General features: G+C 41.0%; 1 protein-coding gene across 4 annotated transcripts in view; it reads left to right on the forward strand.

The window, feature by feature from the left end:
- TOGARAM1 (TOG array regulator of axonemal microtubules 1) overlaps positions 1 to 24,605 on the forward strand; it is a 36,300-nt gene that overhangs the window by 10,936 nt on the left and 759 nt on the right. Inside the window, exons 2-22 of one of the 4 annotated variants that reach the window (XR_008466169.1) lie at positions 1,458 to 1,614; positions 2,981 to 3,115; positions 3,416 to 3,712; positions 4,140 to 4,405; positions 6,310 to 6,542; positions 7,171 to 7,271; positions 7,943 to 8,104; positions 9,032 to 9,130; positions 9,548 to 9,717; positions 12,082 to 12,250; positions 12,570 to 12,704; positions 13,427 to 13,580; positions 14,204 to 14,309; positions 14,697 to 14,932; positions 18,207 to 18,365; positions 19,542 to 19,668; positions 19,980 to 20,098; positions 21,268 to 21,457; positions 22,421 to 22,640; positions 22,850 to 23,098; positions 23,404 to 23,484. Coding sequence is in view for 3 of the 4 variants with exons in the window: in XM_054200020.1 (XP_054055995.1) it covers positions 1,458 to 1,614; positions 2,981 to 3,115; positions 3,416 to 3,712; positions 4,140 to 4,405; positions 6,310 to 6,542; positions 7,171 to 7,271; positions 7,943 to 8,104; positions 9,032 to 9,130; positions 9,548 to 9,717; positions 12,082 to 12,250; positions 12,570 to 12,704; positions 13,427 to 13,580; positions 14,204 to 14,309; positions 14,697 to 14,932; positions 18,207 to 18,365; positions 19,542 to 19,668; positions 19,980 to 20,098; positions 21,268 to 21,457; positions 22,421 to 22,640; positions 23,404 to 23,490 (3,322 nt within the window). In the remaining variant the exon portion in view is untranslated. Of the gene's footprint in view, positions 1 to 1,457; positions 1,615 to 2,980; positions 3,116 to 3,415; positions 3,713 to 4,139; positions 4,406 to 6,309; positions 6,543 to 7,170; positions 7,272 to 7,942; positions 8,105 to 9,031; positions 9,131 to 9,547; positions 9,718 to 12,081; positions 12,251 to 12,569; positions 12,705 to 13,426; positions 13,581 to 14,203; positions 14,310 to 14,696; positions 14,933 to 18,206; positions 18,366 to 19,541; positions 19,669 to 19,979; positions 20,099 to 21,267; positions 21,458 to 21,750; positions 21,845 to 22,420; positions 22,641 to 22,849; positions 23,099 to 23,403; positions 23,491 to 24,605 lie in introns of those variants that run through there. The other 3 variants (XM_054200022.1, XM_054200020.1, XM_054200021.1) reach the window with 3 other exon arrangements.

Below are 24,605 nucleotides of genomic sequence, written 5' to 3' on the forward strand. Positions count from 1 at the left end.
TTCCAATACTGAATAAATATTTCCATTTCTGTTCAGACTTCTCTTTTGACCTCAGTGTGGAGCCTTGTCTATGAAAGGGGAGAGCAGAGTTAATATAGCCTGGAAATGATTTAAATTACTGATTTTACTACTTAAATCAGAAAGCAAGAAACCTATATTTAAAGCATGATCTTTTCTTTGCTAAGTATGTAGATTATTCAGATTTTTCCTTTAATTATAACTGGTTCTCATTACAAGGTGCAAGTACAAGATGTTACCAGGTACAGCTTTTAGAGTAAATCCGAAGCATGCTTTTTTCACACTTCAAGTAACTGCTGTCTGTTTAAACACTTAACATAGCTTAATGCACATAATTCAAAATGTTAGTGTTTAATTTTTGAAATTGACAACTTGTGCAACTCTCTACCAGTTTTTGTTGGTTTTTTTTTTTTCCTTCAGTGTGAATAGTGTCAACATGTATTAGGGCGAGAACTGGAAACCAATTAAAATGCTTTCTAATGCTTAAAATACTTGAAGTATCAGGCAGCTGGGGAAAGAAAACGTTCGTCAGCATGTTTTGCATTTAAAAATCAACTGACTTTTATTAACAGAGGAGGTCAGGCAGTTTGTATTGATGAGCCACGGCGCTCTGTGCTACATTGCGAGGTTTCAAAAAAATTCTCTGAGTTTTTTTGTGTGAAGGGTCTGAGGTTTTGACCCATTGGCCTGGAAAATAGTTGTTGGAAAACAGAATTAGTTGTTTTTAAAATTCAGGTAGTGGTTAGGGTTTAGGCAGTTACCTGCCCCGAGGTAGCTGCAGGGGGACAAGGTCGAAGTCACCCGTACTGTGCCACAGCCCCGCGGGTACCCATGGCGCTGGGGACACCTCTGTCCTCCTCGCCATGCCATGGCACCTCTGGCACAGGGCACACAGCCCACCATGGAATATGGCAGCGGAGCATCTGCCCATGCCTAGGTGGTTTCTGGTCATGGGCACTCACTTCGGTGCCTTCCGTGGCTCCCGTTGCCCACCCCTGTGGTTGCCCGGGCAGTGGGTCCCTGGGGCAGGGACAGCTGGAGCTGCGAGCTCCTGCGCTGCCCCACCGCCACCAGCCCTGCGCTCCGTTCGTCTTTTTATAGGAGCCTTTCTGCTTTTTGCTCTCCTTGTTCATTTCTCTGCGGGTATATGCATGATGAATCCCATTCTCTTCTGTGGGTGGAAGATACAGCTCACGTACACACTCTCTGGCTTTTCATTATCTAAGTGATTGGGAAGAAAAACCTCTATTTTCCATCAGTTGTGTCTTCTTAAACATATTGACAGTGGTTTGTGGAGCTTTATTGCGAACAAACAGCTCTGGGCTGCGGTGGGGTCTAGGTGACAAAGTCACGCGGGTATTTCTGCTGTTTGTACCGAAAAGGCTTGTGCATTCATTTCCTGCACGTGAATGTTTCTTTATTTTCCTTTTTTCCTGCAGTTCTCTACGTCCAATGATTTTCTTCATTCTCCAAAGTTAAGGCCCCCTCAAGGAGTACCAGTCAGTGATGAGTTATTTTTTAGTAGAAAAAGAGCTTCAAGGAATTTATTTCAGAATAGTATAGATTTTAACTCCGAGCATTCTTCTGTTTGTGCTGGTGAGTATTTACACAGAAAAGTGTTTGATCTGCTGTTTACAAAATAGATGTAGAAGAACCTGAGCATGAATTTGTAGCTTCGTGAGCATTATTTATCGTTCGTTGATTGTTTGTTTTGTTATTTATTTTCATTTACTAAGAAGAATTGAGCACTGGGCACAGGGCTGTGTCTCCAGCTGAAGCAAGCGGCAGCGATCCCGCTCCTGCCCCTGGACAAGTGTCTGCCAGCTCAGGACTGAGACCTCTCTTTTCCAGATTTTCACTAGTTTAGATAGACCCCAGAGAGTTTATAAATCAGCTGGTTTTGCAGACAGCAAGGCCAAAAAGAACTAGTGGGTTGTGTAAAGGGATGTATTGAACAGAAGGTGCTTTTGTGGAATTAGGGAAAAGAAGCACCATGTAGATCAGCAACAGAGTAATTCAACCAACCTTCTTTCACACTGTAAAATACAACATGAATTGCAGATAAAGCAGTAAATTAAGAGGAGACACAGAATTTTACTGACTTTAGAGCAGGAATATGTTGTTGTCTAGAATAGCAGTTATTATCCTAAAAAGTATGCTGTCAAGAGTTAGCTGATAGTGGCAGCAGGGAATGAAGTACCATAAACTGGATGGCATGTTGGGAAGGTCATATTTATGTATGGTGGTCTCTTCAGGAGAGCAGATCAGGGCATAAATATTCTAGATTTGCATATTACCCTTTTTTGCCTTGTATAAGCAGCTAGGGTAGAAAGCTGGCTGAAGAGCGAGCTCTAAAGATTCATTTTAAAAAAATGAAAAATGTCTTGCTTTTCAAAACCAGGTCTGTAGAAGACTGTAGGTACGGTGTTCCACTTAATGTACACTAGCAACATTGATTCAGTGATCTGGATTTTAATAGCCAAAAGGCATGTGAAAAGAGCGGGCAAGACCAGACCTGATTTATTCCCTTCCCTTGGCAGCAGGTTGTATTCGCGGCTTTGTCAGAGGAGCGCTGACACATGTGGCATGCAAAGTTTGCTCTCTGCTGTGCTAGCAGTGACATCACGCTAAAGAAACTCACTGCGTTTGGGGCTTTTAAGGTGTTGTCTTCCCTTTATTGGCATATATCCAAAGAGGGGATTGTTCTGGGTTTTTCTTCTGACCCCCTACAATTCTCAGTTGGAAAAGTGCCCTGCAAGAACAGCCAACCGTTTTTCCAGTTCGTGCCTGTCAAGAGCATTAAGAGGTTGCTTAGAAACTCTTGAATTAAAGACTTTCAAAGGAGTTATATTTTGCACTGAAAGGTAGAGCCTTAATTCGCTGTTAAATATTATTGCCCATTTCTCATTGAATTACTGAATGTTAAGTATTTATCGAGTTATTTGTGTTTTTCTTTTGAAAGGTGCTATGGGCTCTCATCAGCCGCAAATTTCAGGGAAATGTGGAACGCTTGGATACACACAGACACGTGGGAAAAGTGGCAGTGTGGACTCTGATTTACAATTTTTGGGATTAAATAACTGTCAACAAGACAAAGGTATGTGCCATGTTCAATCTACTTCCATCATTCGTTTTTTAAAAATATCTCTTCAAAACATGACTGCAAAATAGCTTAGGTTCAAACTCATTTGATCAAATGAAGAAAAAGGAAGTTGATATTTTGAGGGCCAGTGCAATTTGGAAAATGAAATAAGCTGATTTGTCTGTTTGCTTGGTTAAAATGCTGACCTTCAGTTTTGACTGTCTAGAAGGTGTATTATTTCGTTGTAAATTATTATTATAGGAGCTCTAAAAGAGGCAAATTGCCACAAATACCATTCTCTTTTTCTTTGCTCAGTTTGTGGCAGCCTAAATTTTTCCAGCAAGACCCAGAGAAGTTTTTGCAATCAAGCAGAGCATACCATGTCCTTCCAAGGCCCTAGTGCAAGCCAGGGAGCCTTCATCCTGCCCTCTTACCCTCTGCCGTCACCCAGGAGCAGCCCAAAGCACGGCTCCTCTCCAGCCCACTCTCCAAAGAAGTCACAAGACAGTACCATGAGCTTCTCCAACTCCTGGCCTCTTAAAAGCTTTGAAGGACTGCCTAAGCCTGGTTCACAGAAGCAGCTTCTCAGTCCAAAGTCAGGAGACAATACAGGTAGGAATGTTGTCAGTATAATGACAACGGATTTCAGGTTTGCATTTTGAGCGGCTTGAAGCAGTGGTCAGAAAACCTACAGTGGCAGGGAAGTGGGGGTTGTGCAATGCCCCAGTTGCAATTACAAACCAACGAGTTGGTTAATTACCCTGTTAGGGGACAGGCCTTTTGCCCAACTCAGTACAGCTGGTTTTATGTTCTTGCTGGTTTTGTTCAGATTTGCTCATACTTGGCCAAACAACATGTCCTTGAAATGTATTTATAATAGTAAATAAAATTGTGCGCATAAGTATGTTTTTTAACGCTCACTTCATTGTACAAGGAGTTTTCTGGTGTGATACAGAAACGAGCCATGAAGTTTGTTGTGGCGAGTCCTGTGTTCCTGCCACCCCTCCCAGGGACTGACATCTGCTCGTGTCTTCTTCAGGGGAGAACGTGCAGGAGAAACATTCTCCTCTGCAGCTGAAACCTACCCTGGTGAGACACCCGGCCTCCAGTAGGAGCCTGGCCGGGGCCAGACCCGTCCCCCCGATTCCCCGCCTGGCCAGCCCCCTGCCCGACAGGGTGGAATTACAGCTGACAAAGTGGAGAAAGCAGGAGTGTGAGGACACGTGGCTGAACGAAGTGGACAGGAAGCTTGCGGCTGATCTTTCGGAGCTCGGTGTTGATGACGAGGAGGTGGATCAAGAAGAGGTTGGTTTAGATGTGACATAAAACGCTTTTAACAGTTGATATATTGTAAGCTTTTTTTTTTCCTAAACAAGAGCCAGAAAATAGTGTTTCTGACTTAAATTTCGTGACACTCTCATCAGTACAGCAGGTTTTCAATGAGGTACCATTGGGTGTCTGATAGAAGCTAAGTCAAGCAATAAATACGAGTGTTGAAGCACGCTTTGTGTGTTCCAGACACTTTAATTTCCCTTGTTTTTCTCAGAGCCAAAGCCATAACGTTTTCAGTTTCTGTCGTACCCAGGCAAAGCTATGGGCCTTTATACAGCTTCTGTCCTCATTATCTGGAATTCATGTTAAATTTCATGCCAGGTTTAAGTAGTAATCTTCTCTTTAGTTATAGCAAAGGGTACAAAATAAGGAATAACTGATTTGACTCAGGCCGGGAGCGTCCTCGGCCTCCCGGCTTTGCTGAAGCAGGCTGTCCCCAATACCCACGCTGTCCTCAATACCCATCTGGCCTGTCCCAGCTCTCGCAGAATTCGGTCGGCTTTTCATGGAGTAAAATGCGAAGAGCTGATGTGAAGCTGGGTGAGTGTGGTGTCACCTGCAGCCGTTTGATATGGCACGGACCCGTTTGGTGTTAAGCTTGGCAGGTCAGCGTCCTTCCTGCACATGGAAATCCACTGGTAATAATTTGGGCCAGTTATGTGTATTCTGCGGGCAGTGTTTTGAGCATGCCAATCAACCTGTGACTTAAAAATATTTGAAATATTTAATACCTTTAAAAATACATACTTTCTGTGACCCATGAGACTTGTTAAATAGAATTCTTGTAGCATTTCCCTTTACTGGTCCATGAAATACTCTGCAGCTGGCGTAGCTGGAGATGGCCATTGCGTGGGTTGTCTGGTGGGATCCCCCAGTGCATGGAGCCCGTGTGTGTGTCAGTGTGTGCCCAGTGCCTGCTGAAGGACCCTGTCGCTCACTCTGTTGCTCAAGTCTCTCTGATGTTTGAGAAATAGCAAACAGCCACACCAGTGCCCAACATAGAAAAATTCAGCAGAGGCACGGCGGATTACTTCAGGAGGTGGTGGGGAGGTGGAACTGCATCCACACTACCCTCACCAGTACGAATCGACACTGCTGCAGTGTTGATTACGTGAGAGGCAGAGGTGTCACACGCGATGGCATTTTGTATGATCTTCCCTGCATGATCCCATGCAACACGTCTGTATTTTGGTCACAGCTCACAGACAGTGTTTGAAGTTCAAATCCTGTCTTTAGTCCCTGTGGATCTGAGAGCAGTTGCAGTAGGACTTAATTGCTTTGCCTCACTGTCTTGATCTTCCATCCTGGAGTCGCTACTGAAAGTAATTTAGGTGCTAAACAGGTAGGGGAAGAATTTTTTTACATCAAATGTATTTGGTAAAAAGAGGAGAGAATATGCAGCAGAGATTTTCCTGCTTATTTGAGTAGGAGCTCTGCTTGCTAGGCACGGTTTTCAGGATTCCCTCCTGCATATTTTGCATCTTTGTGCAGTTCAGATGTGAAAAGCCTGACCTCCCAGTCATGCGTGTTAGCAGCCATCAGACGCTTCCTGTAGTCTATTAAAAAAGACAAGGGCGGCTGATTTACTTTTGCAGGAATCTAGGAATCTGTTCTTGTGTTTTGCAAAACGAAGCTAGGGTACAGTGTCTCTGGGAATTCATGTTTAATAGCGTGTTTATTCTTGTGAAGCAAAACAGTGAAAGGCACAGTTATAATCCTGCATAACCTATATAAATATTTGGTCCCGTTGCCCAGCAGAGGCATTGGCACTGAACTCCCGGGAATTGAACACTCGGAAACATACTTTCTTTTGCTTAAAAAAGCTTTTTCCCTATGCAGTGAATAAACCCTATCATTTTGTTTTCAATCCTGTTTAGATGCAGAATTCACTCAGATCTCTACGAAACAGTGCAGCTAAGAAGAGGGCAAAGCTAAGCAGCAACATTTCAGATCTGGAAAGCCCTGATTCTGCTGTTAAACTGGATCTGTCTGTGGATTCCCCCTCCCACGCTTCCTCCCCTGGCACGGGCTCCTGCAGCGAAAGCGGGGTTTACAGCCAGGAGTCCCTGACTTCCCCTGTGTCCACAGGCCCCCAGAGGAGGAGAACAACGTGAGTGGAACTGGGATGTTAACACTGCTTTGGAATTCTCACCCGCGGTCTCTGCTGGTCTTAGTTAAATCTTAAAGGCAGTGACATCTGTAACATATTTTTCATTTAAGATTGCTTTGCTTAATAGCTTGATTTTTATATGTGAATTATTTCCTGTCTAAAAAGACATTGCTGTATACAGTAGCTGCTTAATTATATTATTGTAGGTTGTGCTGGCTTTTCATGTGAAAGAGTTCCCCTGTGCAGCCATAGTAACGCAGTGCAGTTAGTGAAGTACTGCCAGGGGGAGTAAATATTTCATGAAGACTTTAGCCTGCCATAGAAGGTATGTGAACCATAGCCTAAGCAAATGAGTAAGAAGGAGAATGAGTTAAGAGGAAGGATAATGTTTGCTTATTATAGCTCGGAAACTGAAGAAGGAATGGGTTGGTTTTCTGTGATAAGACGACAACAATGTAGATGTTTCTTATGGTGAATCATGAACTGTTTCCATTTTATTACTGACCAACTATTGCTGGGGAGGAGAAACTGAGATCTATTGATGTCTTTGCTAACAAGTGTTATTTAACTGGGCTCTGACTAGTATGTAGGATTGTATTTATAAAAATTTTGTTTTATACTTTAACAGGTCAGACACCTTTCCACTACTTGGCAGCAAATCACAACCTGCAAGAGTATCTTCAGCAAGAGGCAGAGACCCGAATGTGGCAGAACATAACTCCAGCGCAGGTATTCCGCTGTGCATATCAATGTGTACCTCGCTTCCTTGGTGGAGCAGAACGGTCACTTGATGTGTCTGTTACTTGTTCAATGAGCTTGCGTCCCTTCAAAAAAGGTAATTGGTAGACGCTATTTGGTCAAATTGAAATTATACTGCAGTACTGCAGGTGAGAAGGAACTCAGGCGTGTATGCTTCCCATTTGCTGACCTTTATTTGAGTTCAGGATGCTGCTTAATTATCCAGCTGCTGGGGCGAAATGCCGGGCTGTACTGGGTCCCAGACAGGCTGCAGCACAGCCCTGCTTGATGCATCCCCTCTGTGTGGAGAAGGGAGCTTTTGGTAACTGCTCTGCACACATGTACCTGGGGTGATACATGGCATCTCTCACTTCTTTCCTGCCCACAAGGGCTGTTGCTGTGTCATAAAAGGAGACACATTTCTCTGATTATACCGTTTTCTGGTGGCTGCTTCCAAATACATTATTTGCCCTGGTACAGTCCTGGGAACTGGATTGCCCGTCAGTTGGGTCAGTTGTTCTGTGGCTCCTCCTTCAGCTTTCTTGTGTTTTTTGAAGAGTTTAAAAATTTCAGAAAATGTAACTATTTGAGAATCCTGTTGTACACAGGAAAAATGATTTTTTTTCTTTAATATTTGATTTTTTTTCCTTTTGCGTGGCTAGCATTTGATGATAAGGGGACTTCTAATGTTAGCATAGTTGGCCAACGTTTGAACTGTGGCAATGGATGTGGAGATTATGAGGAGAAGAAGCAAGGAGAAGTGTCACGTACTATTTTTAAAAGTCAAAATGCGGAGCACCAAAGAAATTTTAAGCATGCAAAAGGTTTGTGAGTTTGCTACATTGCTGTTCATCTGAGCTTCATTTATGGCAAAAACTGGGGCTGTGAATAGCCTTTTTTAAAACAGGTTTTGTAGAAAATACCTTTCCAGGTGTTTAGCTTGATTACCTCTTTCCTAGTCTTTATACTTGCACTAACAAGTTGGGGTTTTTCCTGACATTAACTGAAACTCGACTGCCAGTTAAAATTAAAAGTCAAGTGATAGTATATGGCGTGGACAGAGGACCAAATTGTTATATATCTCACTCTGAATAAATGAAGAGATGTAAAAGTGTGGTTTTAAATTACTCTCTTGTTCATTGCTAAAATTAAAGAACTTAAACTACTGTACTTTACATTACAGTTTTAACTGTGTCATTTTAATGCATCCTAGGAGCTACTGTTCCCTACCTCAGAATTTTCTGTGTACATTTATATTTGCAACTAGTGTAGCCAATATAGAAGTACATAATGTGGCATCCACTTTGGTGAAGAATTTGGGGGACTCCTAATTTACATGAGAAACAGCATTAAGTGCTGCTTGGAGAAAAAATATTTTAGCAAATTCTGTTTTGATTCAATTGTGCTGAATTACATAAGAAACAGTTTTACACTTCCACCAAGTGAGTTAGAAACTTCTGGGTTTTTTCAGTGGAATCAGTTTATTTAAAAATCCTCTTACAAACATAGGTTTTCTTTTTGATCTTTTGGCAGAAATTTTATTTGCTATATGCTTACCATGATTTTGAGGGTATCAATATTTAGTAAATCCTGTTAACTTCAGTAACTTGAGAACGTACTGATTCATACAAATGATAAATTCAGATGTCAGTGTATGATGACATTTTAGAAGAATACAACATGTACCAAAGCATAAACGACATGATTTACATTGTGTGATTTTTTTTTTTTTTATTTTATTTTATTTTAAGGGCTTGCAGAGTCAATGTCTGGTTTTCCAGAGATGAACAATCTAGATTTCATTTCACCAAGTGTCCTGTCTGAAGATGCAGTTGTAATTGTTGGTAAAGGTATTGCAAAACCAAAATGGTCTCCTGTCATGTTTTTAAAATGAGGGAAAGTGTACTTTTATAGAGTGGGAAAAGGAGAAGTAGATTCCTTAGAACGTTTAGATTTTGATCATCTCCAGTTCCTATGGGAACAAAAGGAATTATGCTTGGAAGTTTTGCAGTTACTGGATATGCTGTTCCATTCCGGCACAGAATGGCAGCAAATTGTGAGGGTTGAGTTGTGGCTCTAGCCCGGTGCACACCTGTATGTGCATCTGTCCTACTCGGCGAGAATACTTTTGAGCGGAAATCGGCACTAATAGTATAATAGCAATGTTTTTATCTTCTTGAATTACTTTTGGTTTCCTTTAGTTTTTACTAAGTTCTGCTGAACAAGAGGATTATTTTGGTGAGGGCACAACATGGTATGCCTTTCAGGTGTTTTTGGCAGTCCTCCTTCTGCGCGAACATACAGCCAGTCCGTAGGGTGTGTAGCGAATGGAGATGGCCAGGCTGGCCAGGAGGAGCCTGAGCCCTCATCAGGCATCCACGGGAGAAGCGTCCCGCAGAACAGTGCGTCTCATTTCCATGTTGAAAATGAAAAGGAGGTAAGAATTTCAGAACCATTTTATGTCTTCCTTCCTGTTTTTATGTGTGAATACAGCTGACTATAGTTTTGTAGTCTCTATGTTACGGTAAACAAGATTTTTTTGATTAAATCTGTTTTGATTAAAATAGATAAATTCATAGCTCAGGTGACTTGCACTAGTATACAAGTCCTTTTATTGGTGTTATTCGCTGAGTTCCGTTACCAGGTGAAGTCTAAAGCTGGATTAACAATTTATCAACATCTGGTTGACTACACGCAGATTTTTGCTCTGACTGCTTATTTAACCATGTTGCAAACAGCAATGAGAACACGTTGATTTATTCTAGTGTTTGCAGAATGTTAAGCCTAAACCAGAAATTTCTTGTAATTCAGCATTAGGTTGGGTATTACGCTGCCTATGGCAGGGGGTTGGTATTAGATGATCTTTAAGGTCCCTTCTAACCTAAACCATTCTGTGGTTATTTTTCTAAGAAGTGTTAAATAAAGAATGGGCTACGTTTTGTCAGTAAGGTGACTTATTGCAGATTGTCCATGCAGCTGAAATATAACAGGACTGTTATGTCACTTGTTGATTAGTACCAGCATAGGAAATAAATTTGGCCTTGGCATAGGAAACTAGTGTTCACATCTCAAATGGCCATTACAAATGGCACCAAGTACCAAGACTGTTGATATCAAATTAAGTGGACTGTGTAAATTGGTTTTTGGTCCGGTGGTATTTTAGATTTAAAAAAACCAATGGTATGAGGATCTCTTTAAGCACTGTATAGATCCACCAGTATTTGCCAGTACTTCAGTAGCTGATCCTAAGACCCGTTTTCAAGGCAATGCTGGAATCAGAGAAGAGCACTGAACCATAGTTTTGCTATCCTGGATGAATGATTATCGATTAAACCTTAAAATATTAGATCATTTTTTGGTCTCTGTTAGGGGAACTTTTCTTTTTTGTGTAAGCAACTGTGTATTTACTGGGGATGCAGTGAGTGCAAAAAAAGTCATTTCCTGCCCAAGTCTGTAGGTTACTGTCTGAGCTAAATCTATTTGAGTGTACAATGTTAGGCACCGAGGCTCGGGCTCCTGCTCACATACGTGTGCACCTCTCTATAAATGCAATAACAACTTCAGCAGGAACGGCTGAGAAAGACCCATCTCCCAAAATCTTAGTAACCACGGCACGAGCCTGGAGGAGAGCGCGGTGCAATTCCTGTGCTGGTCAGACTGTGCTGTGCTGGGATCTGCACCTCACTCGCCAAAGCATCCCATAGCCCTCACAGTGCTTCTCCTGGTTTTTTCTTTGGGTTCCACCCGCATATTTTGTAGCCACAAATTGCCACGTCAGAAGCGTCCCCACCGAACACGATGTCCCTGGGAGAAGGGCTGCAGGAGGCGTGGAGCTGGAAAATGCCCTCTGACCCCCACAGCGCCCAGAAATGTGGAAGGAGAGGAACTGCCTGAGTTTGGGCATGTTTTGTTTTCTGGATTAGATTATTAATCTGGCTCCATTTGTAAATTTTTTTAAAAAATACCGTCTGAATATCTGTCCTGTAGTACGGCTTCATGAGGAGTGGTGCTGCTTTGTCGAGTAGTATTTACGTCTGTTACTGAATGGAGGGAGATTTTTCTGAATGAAGTAGTGATACAGATTTTAAAAAATTTGAAACAAAAATCACAAGTCTTTCTGAAAGCATTTAAAATGAGTGCGTTGTATTATGTATTAAATAATAAAATAATTCCAATTTTAAGATTACTAAAACTTTAAGCTAATGATAAACAGTGTCTGGATTTTCTGATTGCCACTGAAGGCTTGAATACTTGGAAGGGTCAAGTTCAAAGAAGAAAATGGAAGAACATATTAAGTGTTACTGAGCTTTCATGAAGAACCCTAATTGTCTTAAACATATAAGAGAAAAGGATCACACAGAGGTCACACTGTTAAAGACCACTGTTTAAAAAACCCCTGTGTGCTTAAATGTGAGTGAGTTAGCGTAGGCTCTGTATTTGTTACTTAAAATTCTAGGAAACAACACAACACTGCCAGAGAAATAGAAGACCATTTCTTTTAGACCTTAATCCTCTAACTATTCAGATATTTTACAGTTAATTATTATTTCCCTTAAGTGTTTAAACTTGGAATGTTGCTTCTCTTTGCCTATAGGACCACTTATCATGCAGAAAGCACACATTCAGCTCTTTTCAGGATTTGATGTAATATTTATATGAATTATTGCCTTTTGCTTTGTAGAATAATGGGGAAAACAGTAATTTTACATGCTTACCTTAGACAGTCTCAAGAACAAGTTATTGGGTAACTTGTGCATTGTATTTTATTGTGTATCATAATGGGTGCGTTAATTTTCTGCAGATAAAAGTCACCATGTCTAAATCTGCCCAGGAAAAGATGAAGCGGAAGAAAAGAGAAGAGAAGGAACAGAGTTATAAAGACCATCAGGAAGTCAAAGACCTTGAAGAAAAGGAAGAATACCCTTGGGAAAGACTTAAACTGAATGAACCAGAGAAAATGACAACAGAAAGTGAGGTTTAGTGTTTGTCTAAATGAATAACATGCTAGTAAATGCTGCTGAAAGTAAAATTTTTTGATAATTACCAAAAATCATGACTGCCTCATGGGACATAAGGTATTACTGGGATTAATTTTACACTACAGTTTACTCTTTAGTCATTTGTTACAGTCTTATAATGCAAATTGGAGAGTAAAGTGCTTGTAGGAAATACTTGTAAGACTGCAGTTAAAAAAAATTTCAGAAGACAACCTAGGACTGTAAATATTAGTTTTTTCCCTTTTTGTGATTTGTTGTTGTTGTAGTTTGGACTTGTCCTTCTATTTTCTAGAGTTAAATCTCTATGCGGATATATTAACATCATCAAGAAATGTATCTTTGTCATTAGAAAACGCGGCCTTGAATACTTCGTTAAAAAGAACATCCAGTTTGAAGAAGACAAAATGTTCGGCCTTGCTAGATTCTGGTAAGCTGCTACAGTAAACTAAAGACAGTTAAAATATTTGAATATGTGAAGTGGGATGGTTCCAAAATACAATCAGGTTTAATATGATTCATCTAAGCAGCGGTCAGTCCCAAGGCGCTCTGGAAGATGAGGACTTTGGGGTGGTGGTGGAGGGGATTGGAATTCATCACTGCCCCCTTGAAACATTTTTCACCTTTAATTTGTTGGGAGGATGTTTGAAACATGAGAAGATTTGTTATTTGCTCAGAAACTTAAATGATGTAATGTATAAATGGCAAATCGACTCTCTTCCAACCCCTTCTCTCTCCAAGCAAAACGTTTCCTTGTGCATTTTGTCACTGAGATGCCTTGAAAATGGGCGGTAGAGATCTTTTCCGAGTGGCTCATTCTGATGAGGGTCAAAGGTCTTCAGAATTTTTGAAATGTCTCATTAAATTTTACCATACTGTGTCTTACCTCACTGTGATTTAGCACGTTCTGCATCTATTTTTACATTAAACAACCCACTGCATTTGTGTTTGCGATTTTGAAGTGGTGGTTGTTTGCAAAAAATTAATTGCCCTGAATGAGATGCTGAATGATTGTGGATGTAACTGTCGTCTTGAAAACCTGGTCCCTCAGTAGCTGCAGTCTATACCCCAAACTTTCTATCTTTCCTTCCCTTGAATGAATTAGTTTCTTCAGATAATGCTAATTATTTGTTATGCTTCACCGCTGTGCAGATGAAATGTCTCTTGGGGCACGAGGACGCTATAAGGACCGGACCCCATCAGTCACTCACAGCCCAGAAATAATGGACCCCTCAGAACTGCAGCCCTTTGCAAAACCAGAAACGGCGCTGGCAGAAGCCTTGACGCTTCTAGCTGATGAGGACTGGTAGGTGTCAACATCTGTCTACAACCTGAACGCAATGTGGAAGGCATTTATTTTGATCACTTGCTTTAAAAAAAAAAACCAGCAAAATGGACATAATGTGAAAAATAGTGAGGAGGATTGCAAGTGATACAGGAGAAAAAGAAGAAAGGGGTTTTTTCAGTCCAAATCTGTATTAAACTGTAACTGTTGTAAATTGAGGCTTAATAGCTGAGCTTTCAGAGGCTTGCAGAGATGGCTGAGTTTCAGCAGTGGTCCGGCGGGCCCCCACCAGTACTTTCTCGCCTTTTTCTGTGGAATGTGAGGCTGCAGTGGGCTCTGACTGGCAAAATGGGGCTACAGCGCTGCTGCCTTTTCCACTCGGGGAAGGAAAGTAATCCTTTAATTGCTGCTAGTGCAAGCTGTGGACAGAACTGTAGGAAGGAATTCAGAGCCTGGTGTGCTAAAATACTCCTACTACCACATTAAAAGAAAGACTCACTTTGAAAGAATTTCCTACATTACAAGTTATTGCTTTATTTTACAGTCTTATTGGTTTGTTATTTGGTGTCTTAGAATTCTGTGGTTTAATATTTTTATGAAAATTTGAAAATGTTTTGGATTTAAAGATCTTATTTTTTACATAGGGAGAAGAAAATTGAAGGTCTGAACTTTGTTAGATGTTTGTCTGCCTACCATGCGACTATTCTGACTGCAAAGCTACACGAAACAAGTCTGGCTGTGGCTCAAGAGGTTAAATTTTACTATCAGAATATTTCACTGACTATATGTGTGTATATGTATATTATAGCTCTGAGATACACTGAAGTGAAATGTTCAGCTGTGGGTAGTTTTCCTGTTGGATAGTCTCAAAAGGATGAGCCTGTTGTTCAGCAAAGCAGCTCATGCTTCAGATACCAACATTTGATCTGAACTGAAAAAATTTAGATTGTAACTTAATATTCTTTTTCATGGGTATATATTTTAATTCTCGCACGTTGTGAATCAAGTTAGAAATTTATTTCTCAGCTGCTTTTAATGTTACTTAAAAATTACAAGGGGAAACATTAAGCTTGACTTATTTTAAAGTATATTTTGTAAACATTATTCATTGTTTGTTTGGGTTTTTCCTGTGTGCAGGTCAAGAATTTACGCTCAGGTGTTTCTCGAGCTGCTGTGGTCTGTTTAGGGGATTTGTTCACCTACCTGAAAAAGAGCATGGATCAAGAACTAGATAATACAGTAAAAGTCCTTTTGCACAAAGCTGGTGAATCCAACACATTTATAAGGGAAGAGGTAGACAAAGCACTGAAGGCTATGGTTAATAATGTGACTCCAGCACGTGCACTTTGTTCTCTTATAAATGGAGGGCAAAGGTAATTCTTATAAAGACTTTATAAAGAAATAACTTGTGCCTAGATTAAATCTATCAAATATAGTCCTTTTTTTAAAAAAAATCAAAATAAAAGAGGCAGAAATTTGAAAATATAGTAAGTCAGCTCTGCAAAACTTCTACCCAGGGCAACGTTTGTTGGCGTAACAGTAAAATGCAGCCCCCCTGTTTCTTTCTGTAAGTCATGTGAAAACTTGGCTGTTGATTTTGGAGCTTGGTATATTTTCTGGTCATTTTGCAACTCTTCAGTAACTTTGTTCGCTGTTAGTATCGTATTCTTAGGAAACTGCTCTTTTGCTCTGCCTAGTAAAGCGCACACAGCATTCTCATTCTTCACTTGCTCTGCAATCCAATGCCTGTCTTTTTCAGTTTCCAGCACTACTACTTATTTCGAAAGATGATTTATAACTTACCGTTCTCTAGCTGCAGCTGTCTTGGTTGATTTCCTGTTCTTCTCTAGACTTGGCTGGTTAATAGTCTTTTTGCCTGCGTTTTATTTTCCTTTATGGTGGTGGTGGCCATTATTTTCTTGAGTGCCTCAAACATGACAAGCCTCCATTTCTGGTTGCATGGTTTGCGTCTGACCTCTAGCTCACCTCAGTCTCTAGTAGAAGTTACATTCCTTTCTCTCACTCTCCCTGTTATGTATGTTGCTCTTTTTCTTTTCTGTCCTCATTCACTCTAACAGCAATACTTAATGAAGCCATTAGGCAGTCCAGTGTGTTAGATATATACCTACTTGTACTTGGTCTCTTATCTAGCTCTCATCACTTAGATGACATTTAATAAGCTACATTTCTCGTAGCCTATCCCTTCCATTAAATATTTCAGATGCCACATTATAAATCAATCCTTAGACTTTCTGCACAGCTACAAATCGTAAGAGTTAGTCTTGACTCAAAATGTTTTGTTTCCTGGCAAGCTGGCTGTTGTAGAATGTATTGATTCTGTCTCCTGAAAGCCATACTACAGTTACCTGAACTTTAAACTGAAAGGCAAATATCAGCCTTGGGATTTAAATTAGTTGTGAGTCATGCCTGCACATAGTTATTTTGGTGAATTTGAGAGCGGCAGACAGTAATGGCACATTGCTTTAATTCGAAAGCCATGTGAAGTGGTCTGTTTATGAATTCCCATCTTTTCTTCAGAAACCCTTGGACAAGCAATGCTCGTGATCATAACTGGCTACATCTGATCTCTGCAGTTTCAGTGGCAGACTCAAACACGCTGACCGAGCCTTATGCATTTTCTAGACCCGTAAAGGTTTGACCCTTCCAATTTGTCCACTCGGATGCATTTTCAGATATTTAAGGCATCAAAATTATCTGAGCTGTGAGTCTGCATACAGTATTTGAAGCAGGGATTAATTTCTTCACGGCTAAGAAGACTTCAGTCAAAGCAGTGTCTAAATCATGGCATACGTATGTTTTTAATATGTGACCTTCAGTGGATGGCCTAAATGGCACTGTGAGTTACAGCTGTTCTAACTTTGGCCGTATTAGCAGCAGAGCCCCTGCGGCACATCTGGAGCTATCCTCGTTAGAGGCTGTAACAGCAAATCCGAGAATTAGCTTTCAAAAGTGGAAATTTGGGAAAAAATTATACATGTCTGCAGTACAAAATAGGAAGGTTCTGTTTGACACAGCTATACACAAAGACAGCTTTTCTAAATTTGGCTTTACATTGAGTTGTTTGTATTCCCCACAACTTACATATTCAAGTTAACAGTTATTGGTTTGCCTACAGTTCAAAGACCTTTTAAAGTTTTCTTATTTTCTGCTCAACATGTTTGAAACCTACTGTGGTCATACGTATTGACACTTGCAACCCTGAGTAGGCTTATATACTGATTCTTCATCAGCTACAAAGTTGTTTTTAACTTTACCAGCAAGAATAATTAAAACCATTTTTGTTTGCTTTTGTGAGACGCTGCTCTAAAGACTATTGCTGTAAACTCAGCTCTATGAATAGATGCTTGGTCCCAGAGCATGATTCCAGGGCTAGGTCTGAAGGTGATTGTGTTTCAAAAACTTCAAAATCTTGTTTCTTGTCTGTATGAATTGTTCTAAGGTCTTATGTGCATACAGAAAGTTTTCCAGCAGTTTTGCATGAGCAGCGGGCATGGGTGGGGAGCAGGGGCTTATTTGCTTCCGTGGAGTGAGGTCTTCAAGGCTCCCAGTTCTTGCTTTCCCACGGGTGGATGCGGCCGGAGGTAGTGTGGGGCTGGTCCCTTCTCCCGAGATGGGCACGACGGCAGCACTGACACTAGCCAGGGCGGCCGGCAGCTGAGGAGGGCTTTCCCAGCAGTAGTCTGTGGAACCAGAGAAAAGGCAGATCTGGGTGAAACGGGAAGACAGGCGTTCAGGAAGAAGGCTGGAGGTTCACATCAAACTGCAAAGCTGGGGAGCCACTGATGTGGTTTACCAGGTCCATTCTTTCCTTAGCTCCCTCTTTTAAACCTGGTTTTCCCTATGAACAATGAACGATACGCGTCTCATCGAGTGCAGCGAAACTGTCCTCAAAGTAGGATTTTTTTTAATCCAAAGATAAAAATGAAATTGAAAAAGTTTGAATTTGCAGAATTGTGTACTCTGAAAACATGTGGGATCAGCAGGTGCAGCAGAATTTATATAAAAGGTTAGATTGCTGCACGAGTTTGAAAACTGATTCCAGCTTTCCTCTCGTTTTCATCATCATAGGTGTTTAATGGCCCCTGTTTTGTAGAAAATAGACTTCCGCAAGATTTTTAGAAGTCAACAGAATACTGCTTTACTTAATTTTAAATTGATATAAAATACATAAGATGTGTTTCTGAGCACCGGGACTAGTTTTTCTTAAAGTTGGTGGAAGGAACACGTAATACTGTGGTTTCTAAAATATTTTACAATTATTTTAAGGAAAATTAGAAATTAAATTCTAAAAGTAAGAAATTTACTGGTTTTATGAATTGAAAAGCTGCATTTAGAGGTTAAAACTGACTTCAAACAAAAATAATATAATTTTTCATTTGCATTCTTGTAGTTTGGGATTTTAAGTGAGTGAAATCAAATTTAATCAAATCCTTTTAAATAAAGTTGTCTTTGCTCCACACTGACTTTTCTATACAGCCAGAATAAGTGTCTGCGTATTAGCAGTATCCTAGTTGTAGATTATGCTAAAGATGAAAAAAGAAAACTTGTATACCATATTTGGTAGAGCGCATAAATAGCGTTTAGCTTCTGTGATGAGTTCTTACTGAGCAGCTGTGTCTTCTGTAGCCACCTGCATTCAGCGGTGAGAAGATGCACAGCCCAGCACCTCTCGGACATTGTAGAGCGTATGGGACCGGAGCGGATTCTCTCTGGAACTAAAGTTGTCGCTGATCGGATTTTCCCTGCAATAGCCAGGTTTGCACAGGATAGTTCCCAGCAAACAAGGTTAGTACGGTTAATAGTTAAGATAAGCACATTCCAGGTGGCTGAAACCTCTGCACAGCCCAGCGTGTGTTCCTCTGCAGCGACAGAGGATAGAAACAGAGAATCATTTAGGTTTGTCCTGGTTTGAGCAGCGCAGGACTAATTTCTCTTCTAATGCTTGGGAAAACTGCACTTTTAGAACTCTAGTGTCCGAATTTGTGAAAATATTTACTTTATAGCCAGCCCTGGTGTGCGGGTTTCAAGGTCTCAGTGCTTTCGAGCTCGCCAGGGGCAGGGACGAGGAGGAGCGAGACCCGGGCACTTGACCCAAGCTACCAACAGGGTTATTTCATGCCATCAACATCTCATCCAGTATAAATTAGAAAGTTTGCTGAGGAGGTCTCTCTCTCTCCTTTGATGGCTGCGATCCCATAGAACTCCTCACACCAGTGCCGGTGCCCTGAGCTCTTCCCTTCCTCCTGCAGCCGCAGCGCTCGCAGGGTCCCACATTGGCTGTCCCTGTGGGGAGTGCACGGCTTCTGCTGGTTCTTGTGTATTTTGTATTGGTATCAGGATCAATACTGGTTCTTTAGTATTATTAACGTTAATTATCTAGTCTTATTCTGTTAAATCTGTTTATATTTCAACCCTCAGGTTTCCTTCGTTTTCCCCGATTCCTGTTCCCAGGTGGGGAGGGGTCATCGGGTGAGAGAATAATTGTCTAAACGACAATAAATTGTTGTGGGTTCCTCAAACCATAGCAAGGTTGGAAAAGACCCTTAAGATCATTGAGTCAAAGCGTTACCCTAGCACTGCCGAGACTGTTCAGCTGTGCCCAGCCTGGCTGCAGGAGCAGGAGGGGCTGAAGGGACACGCTCTGCCGGGCAGACACGAGATACAGGCTGGGAGGGAGTGCTGGCACTGGGATCCACGGTGGCTGACTGACAAGGCTGCACCATCCTATTTAAAGATGGCTGAAATGGAAGACTGTTCTCATTAATTTGCTCGGTTGTTGATTAACTAGTGATTCTTGAGCACAGTTTCTTTGTGGGAGGGTGAAAAGGGTGTCTGGTTACCCATGTAGATAGCAATCTTCCTGCACTTTTATATTTTGGAATTACACACCTATAATTATCAATAGAGTTACAAAGCAAATCTGTGTTTATGATGCATATGTTGTGGTCTGTTGCCCTGCAGGTATTATGGTCGAAAGATGCTCTTCACTATGATGACTCACCCTGATTTTGAAAAAATGCTTGAAAAGTATGTGCCGACCAAGGATTTGCCTTACATTAAGGAGTCTGTTAGCAATCTACGTGAAAAGGTATGTGGAAAAGCTCTTGTTTAACAGCTGAGAAATGTAAACATGTACTAGTGGCCATCAGGTGTAGCCAATGAACCTGCAGGGAATGGGGGAGTGCATTTGGAGCAAGACAAGTCATCGAGTGACCACAGTATGGAAGGTGATGCCCATTAGCTGCCCTGTGCCTGCCTGGACTCCTTGCAGATATGTGGGATCTAATGCGCTTTGCTCCCCTACTTTGCATGGCTGTCAGACCTGCTTTCACAGCATCTCCAGCAGTGCAGAACTGTTAATTAACAGCTGTGTTAATTAATGGTTGCACCTTTGTGCAGGGTTTGGGGGAGATGCCATTAGATACACCCTCAGCGAAAGGACGACGTTCCCATACTGGTAGTGTTGGACATTCAAGGTCATCGTCTACTTCCAGAGATGCTCTCAACATCACTGACAGGTAACGATCTTCACTGTGTTACTCTGGTAGTAACTTGACCTCTAGGATAACAGCCTTACCGCAAGAAGGGAGCGTAGAAATGTTCGCAACAGGGTTGTGAAAATTAGACATACCTGAAGGAAAAGGGAAAACTTGACGTGCCCCAGATAAACCCTTTTAAATAGGGTAATTGGTAATATTTGTGCATTTTATGGTTAATTTGTCCATCGACTGCCTATCAGAATACGCACAGTACACAAAACACTTGGAATTCAGAGTGGATCCACATCACCATCCGTTCAAGATACTGCTGTTCAGACTCTAGAAAAATCATGCCTAATGATAGCTGCAGTACAAGTTATCTATTCGTGCGCTTATCAGGACACTAAGTATTTAGATCCTAACTGGGGATGCTAAAGGTTTTGGAGCATACTCTGTCCATTTTTAGTTTTCTGTTTTGTCTTCTAGCAGTGCAGGGGATTTTGATGCTGCCTTTTGTTCTCACAGACCTGATAGGTTTGAATTTGAAAATGCAAGAAAGGTGTTTATTCCATTCTCCATCAAAGACTTCTGTCCATGGATTAGGAATGAGCTAGAAACTCTATGTGGACTGGTCTGTAAATGCAGGATACTTACCTGGACAGATTCCTCAGATTTTATAATTCTTCCCGTGACTGTCTAATAAGATTAGATGCTACAGAAAAATTGTATCAAAATATTCTGTGCAGAGTTGTTGAATTTCCACCTCAGTGTGGCACATTGCTTAGGTGCCACCTAAACTGGAATCAGTGTGTAAAAAGTGTTTAAAGTACTGTGAGAGTACAGGAATAGGGAAGTTCACAACTGTTAGGGGTCACAGTCCCCGTCCCGTCCGTCCGTCCCCTGCCCAACCCCGGCTCTGGTTCAGAAACACGCAGCAGCACAGGGCTCCTGCCCACTTGAGGCTTCTCTCTTGTGTGATAGGTGTGTATGCATGGAGAGTGGAACATATATTGAGACTTCAGGAACAACAATTACTATTAGGTGATTATTTTTTTTTAATTCACCGTGTTTAAAGTGAAAGTCCTTTATCAGAAGATTTTCTGTTTACTGCTCGTATTTGCACTTAGATGGAAAGAGAATGGCTGAGATTAAAGACTTCTGTCTCAGCTTGCTTATGCGTGCACTGAATAATTTTTCCTTTCCAACAGAGAGACTACAGAAGCCCGTGAAGTCACAAGAAAAACAGCTCCTCGTAATTCACTAGAAAATGAAGAATATGTTAAAGACATCATAGGTTTATTGAATGCAAAAGACTTCCGTGATCGAATAAATGGCATTAAGCAGCTGTTATCAGATACGGAGAACAATCAAGGCTTTGTTGTTGCAAACATTGTGAAGGTAACTGTATGAAGACATTTTATTTCAAAGGTCTTTGAAGTTGTGTCACAGGGTTTTCTGATAAAAAAATCTTGGCTCCCTGTTTCATAAGAATGTTTGATTAACAGAAAGATGTTGAGGAACAGGTGAGGTATGCTCAAGGGGGAGATATGTAAGCTACAGAGGTAGTAAAGCTAGTAAACAGGAGGAAGATGAAAATTTGCACTTAGAGATAGCCCTCTTTGAATTATTTCTGCAATACTGCCTGCAGTTTTTCATGCCACTGCTGAGTAAATATCAAAATATTGGAACAGGTTACAAAAAGAGCAGCAAGGATTAACCAAGATCTGAAAAACTGTCTCTGAAGCACAGCTGCGAGTTCCGCCTGCTCTGTTTGTCTAGGATAAGGTGAGGAAAGGTCTTTATTTATTATGATAAAGCTTAAGGTAAGTATCCTTTCTAATAGGAAAGGAGGTGCTTTAGGAGAAAAATACTGTGATGAGGTCCAACAGTTGTAAACTAAAGATAGATATAATGAGAGGAAAACCAAGATTGTCTTCTAACGCTGCAGTCTCTCTGCTGTGGAACTATGAAATACTTCTATGGAACTTGGCAATATCTTAACTGGGAATGGCTTTTAAACATTTAAAACATTCTTTTTGCTAAATAGAGCTACGTCTTGCTAAAAATACTTGCTTGCAGAAAAAATGAGTCATACTGAAAGTTACAGGTGGCCAGTTTTCCTCCATTACATCGTATAGGAATGATTCCGATTCAGACGAGGTGAGATACAGTTGAATAACACACAGTATGAAAATATCAAATGTTGCTTTACTTGCTAAAAAATGTATCTCAGGTATTTGCATATCAGAGCCATCGTTTGTGAAGATGGACAACTAAATGTAACAATAAAGCAGGAAACGTAATATCCACCTTAAACATTAATGGTTAATTCTGATGAATGCTGTTTGGATACTTTTTCAGATCTTTGATGCTTTCAAGTCTCGCTTACATGACTCAAACAGTAAAGTAAATCAGGTTGCTCTGGAGACAATGCACAAGATGATTCCGCTGCTGAAAGACAATTTATCACCTGTGATCAACATGTTAATTCCTGCCATGGTGGACAACAACCTGAACTCCAAAAATCCAGGGATTTATGCAGCTGCCACAAACGTTATTCAGGCTCTATGTCAACACTTGGGTAAGTAATTTACTCTCTCTTAATTTTAAAGAGTTTTAATTGTATTAATCAAATTCTACTCTTTCCAGTAGTTTCCATACAATCATTACATTGTGTAAGGAGTCATTGGTTTCATTCTCATACTTCCTCATCTCAGTGTTTGCCAGTCCAATAATACAGCTAGCTGGACTTGTCAGAAGCACGTAGGTGCTTTTGTTATTTTTCCATAGCAGGTGGTTTTTGCCGTGAAGGTGACCGAGCGCTGGCATGGGTTGCCCGGGTTGGTTGTGGAGTCTCCATCCTTGGAGATACTCAGAAGCCATCTGGACGTGGTCCTGGGCAACTGGCTGCAGTGGCCCTGCCTGAGCCAGGGGCTTGGACCAGATGATCTCCAGAGGTCCCTTCCCACCTCTGCCAGTCTGTGTGCTTCTGTGTTTCACTATCCAGAAGCTTGTCACGCTGCTGAATCTCTTCAACAGGTCAAGGAACTAGATTCTTGCTGATTGGTGTATGCCACAACTATTTTCCTTTCTCAACTATTTTAGCTTTGGAACAGAATATTAGTATTTTCAGTAAATGAATATGCTGTGCTCTACCAGATTCTAGGAGTTAGGGCTTGTGAAGAGGATCTTTTTATGCTTTTATGCCCTTAAATACATCACTGTGTTTTTTGAAGTTAATATGTAAGTAAGGTTCTTATTTACATTTTTCCATACTGTGTTTATTTTTGGACTGTTTTATTTTCTGATTAAGAATTTTAACGTGTTTTGTTCCTTGTATTTAGACAACTATTTGCTCCTCCAGCCATTCTGCACAAAAGCCCAGTTTCTGAATGGAAAAGCAAAACAAGACATGACAGAAAAGCTTGCTGGTAAAGTGATGTTTTACTTTGTGTGTTTGCTTGTTTGTGTACCGTCCTAATTGGGCAAATTCATTGTAGGATAGTGGTGGCTGTATATTTTTCCCTTCTGTCGCGGTAGCTTGTGATCATTAACGGTGCAGCAGTTGTCAAGTTTCACCCCCTTCTAATGCAAATTGAAGCTATTGCTGACAAAACAAAAAAGATTATTATTATAGTCGGATGGAAGATGTATAAGTACCTGGAAGATGTATAAATTCCTTAAGCTTATAATAATTTTAATATGAAATCAGAGCATGAGTTTTGTTTTGTAATGAGTTTCGTTCCATCAGTAACCGAGTGGGACGTACCTCTCCGTGGTGGGCCAGCCTCTGCTCCTGCACAGAGCCAGCGGGGGCTCGCCTGCTTCCGTTCCTTCATGTCCCGTTCCCTCCCACAGTCCTCACTCGTACTCTCGCCAGGAAGAGACGGAAGGAATGAGTGACTGCTTTTCCTGAGCTTTCCCAGCACAGAAAACACACTGTTCTCTAAGGCTGGCTCCTACTAACTCCTGAATTTTACTTCTGTAGCTTTTGACTTTTTGCGGTTGGTTTTGTTGTTGTCTTCAGGCTCTTGATAATACATATTGGCGTTCAGGGGTAAAGGAGACAAGCTGGCAAGTGAGCTGCAATCACCACAACGATGGCAGACTTCATAATGGTTGTCTTCCAAAACTGGTGTCAGGAGTTTCAAGGCAAATTTGGTTTAAAAATTGAAGACAAATTTTAATTAGAATTCACATGTGTGCTATTACTAGCAAAAGTGCTGAATTTTGCTTTGATGTTTTAAGCGAACAAGGGCTGTCTTTATAGGAAATATGCTTGAACCAAACAGCCATTATTTGGCTTACTTCCAGAGTAGTTGTGTGTGTAGTCGCTATGAAACTGAACTCAGTAACATAATGGACAGTCTGTTCTTGAAATATTCCTAAACTTATGCTTTCTGAATGCGTTAGTCACCAACCTCTAAACAGTTCATCTCTTACTGGGATTTTGTGGAGTAGTTTGTATTACATAGATGAGAAGAGTCCATACACTCTCTGGCAGCAAGACAAACATTTGCCAGTTAAATACTTTATTCATGATGTA

Source organism: Rissa tridactyla, chromosome 4, assembly GCF_028500815.1.
Source record: "Rissa tridactyla isolate bRisTri1 chromosome 4, bRisTri1.patW.cur.20221130, whole genome shotgun sequence".
Taxonomy (NCBI): domain Eukaryota; kingdom Metazoa; phylum Chordata; class Aves; order Charadriiformes; family Laridae; genus Rissa; species Rissa tridactyla.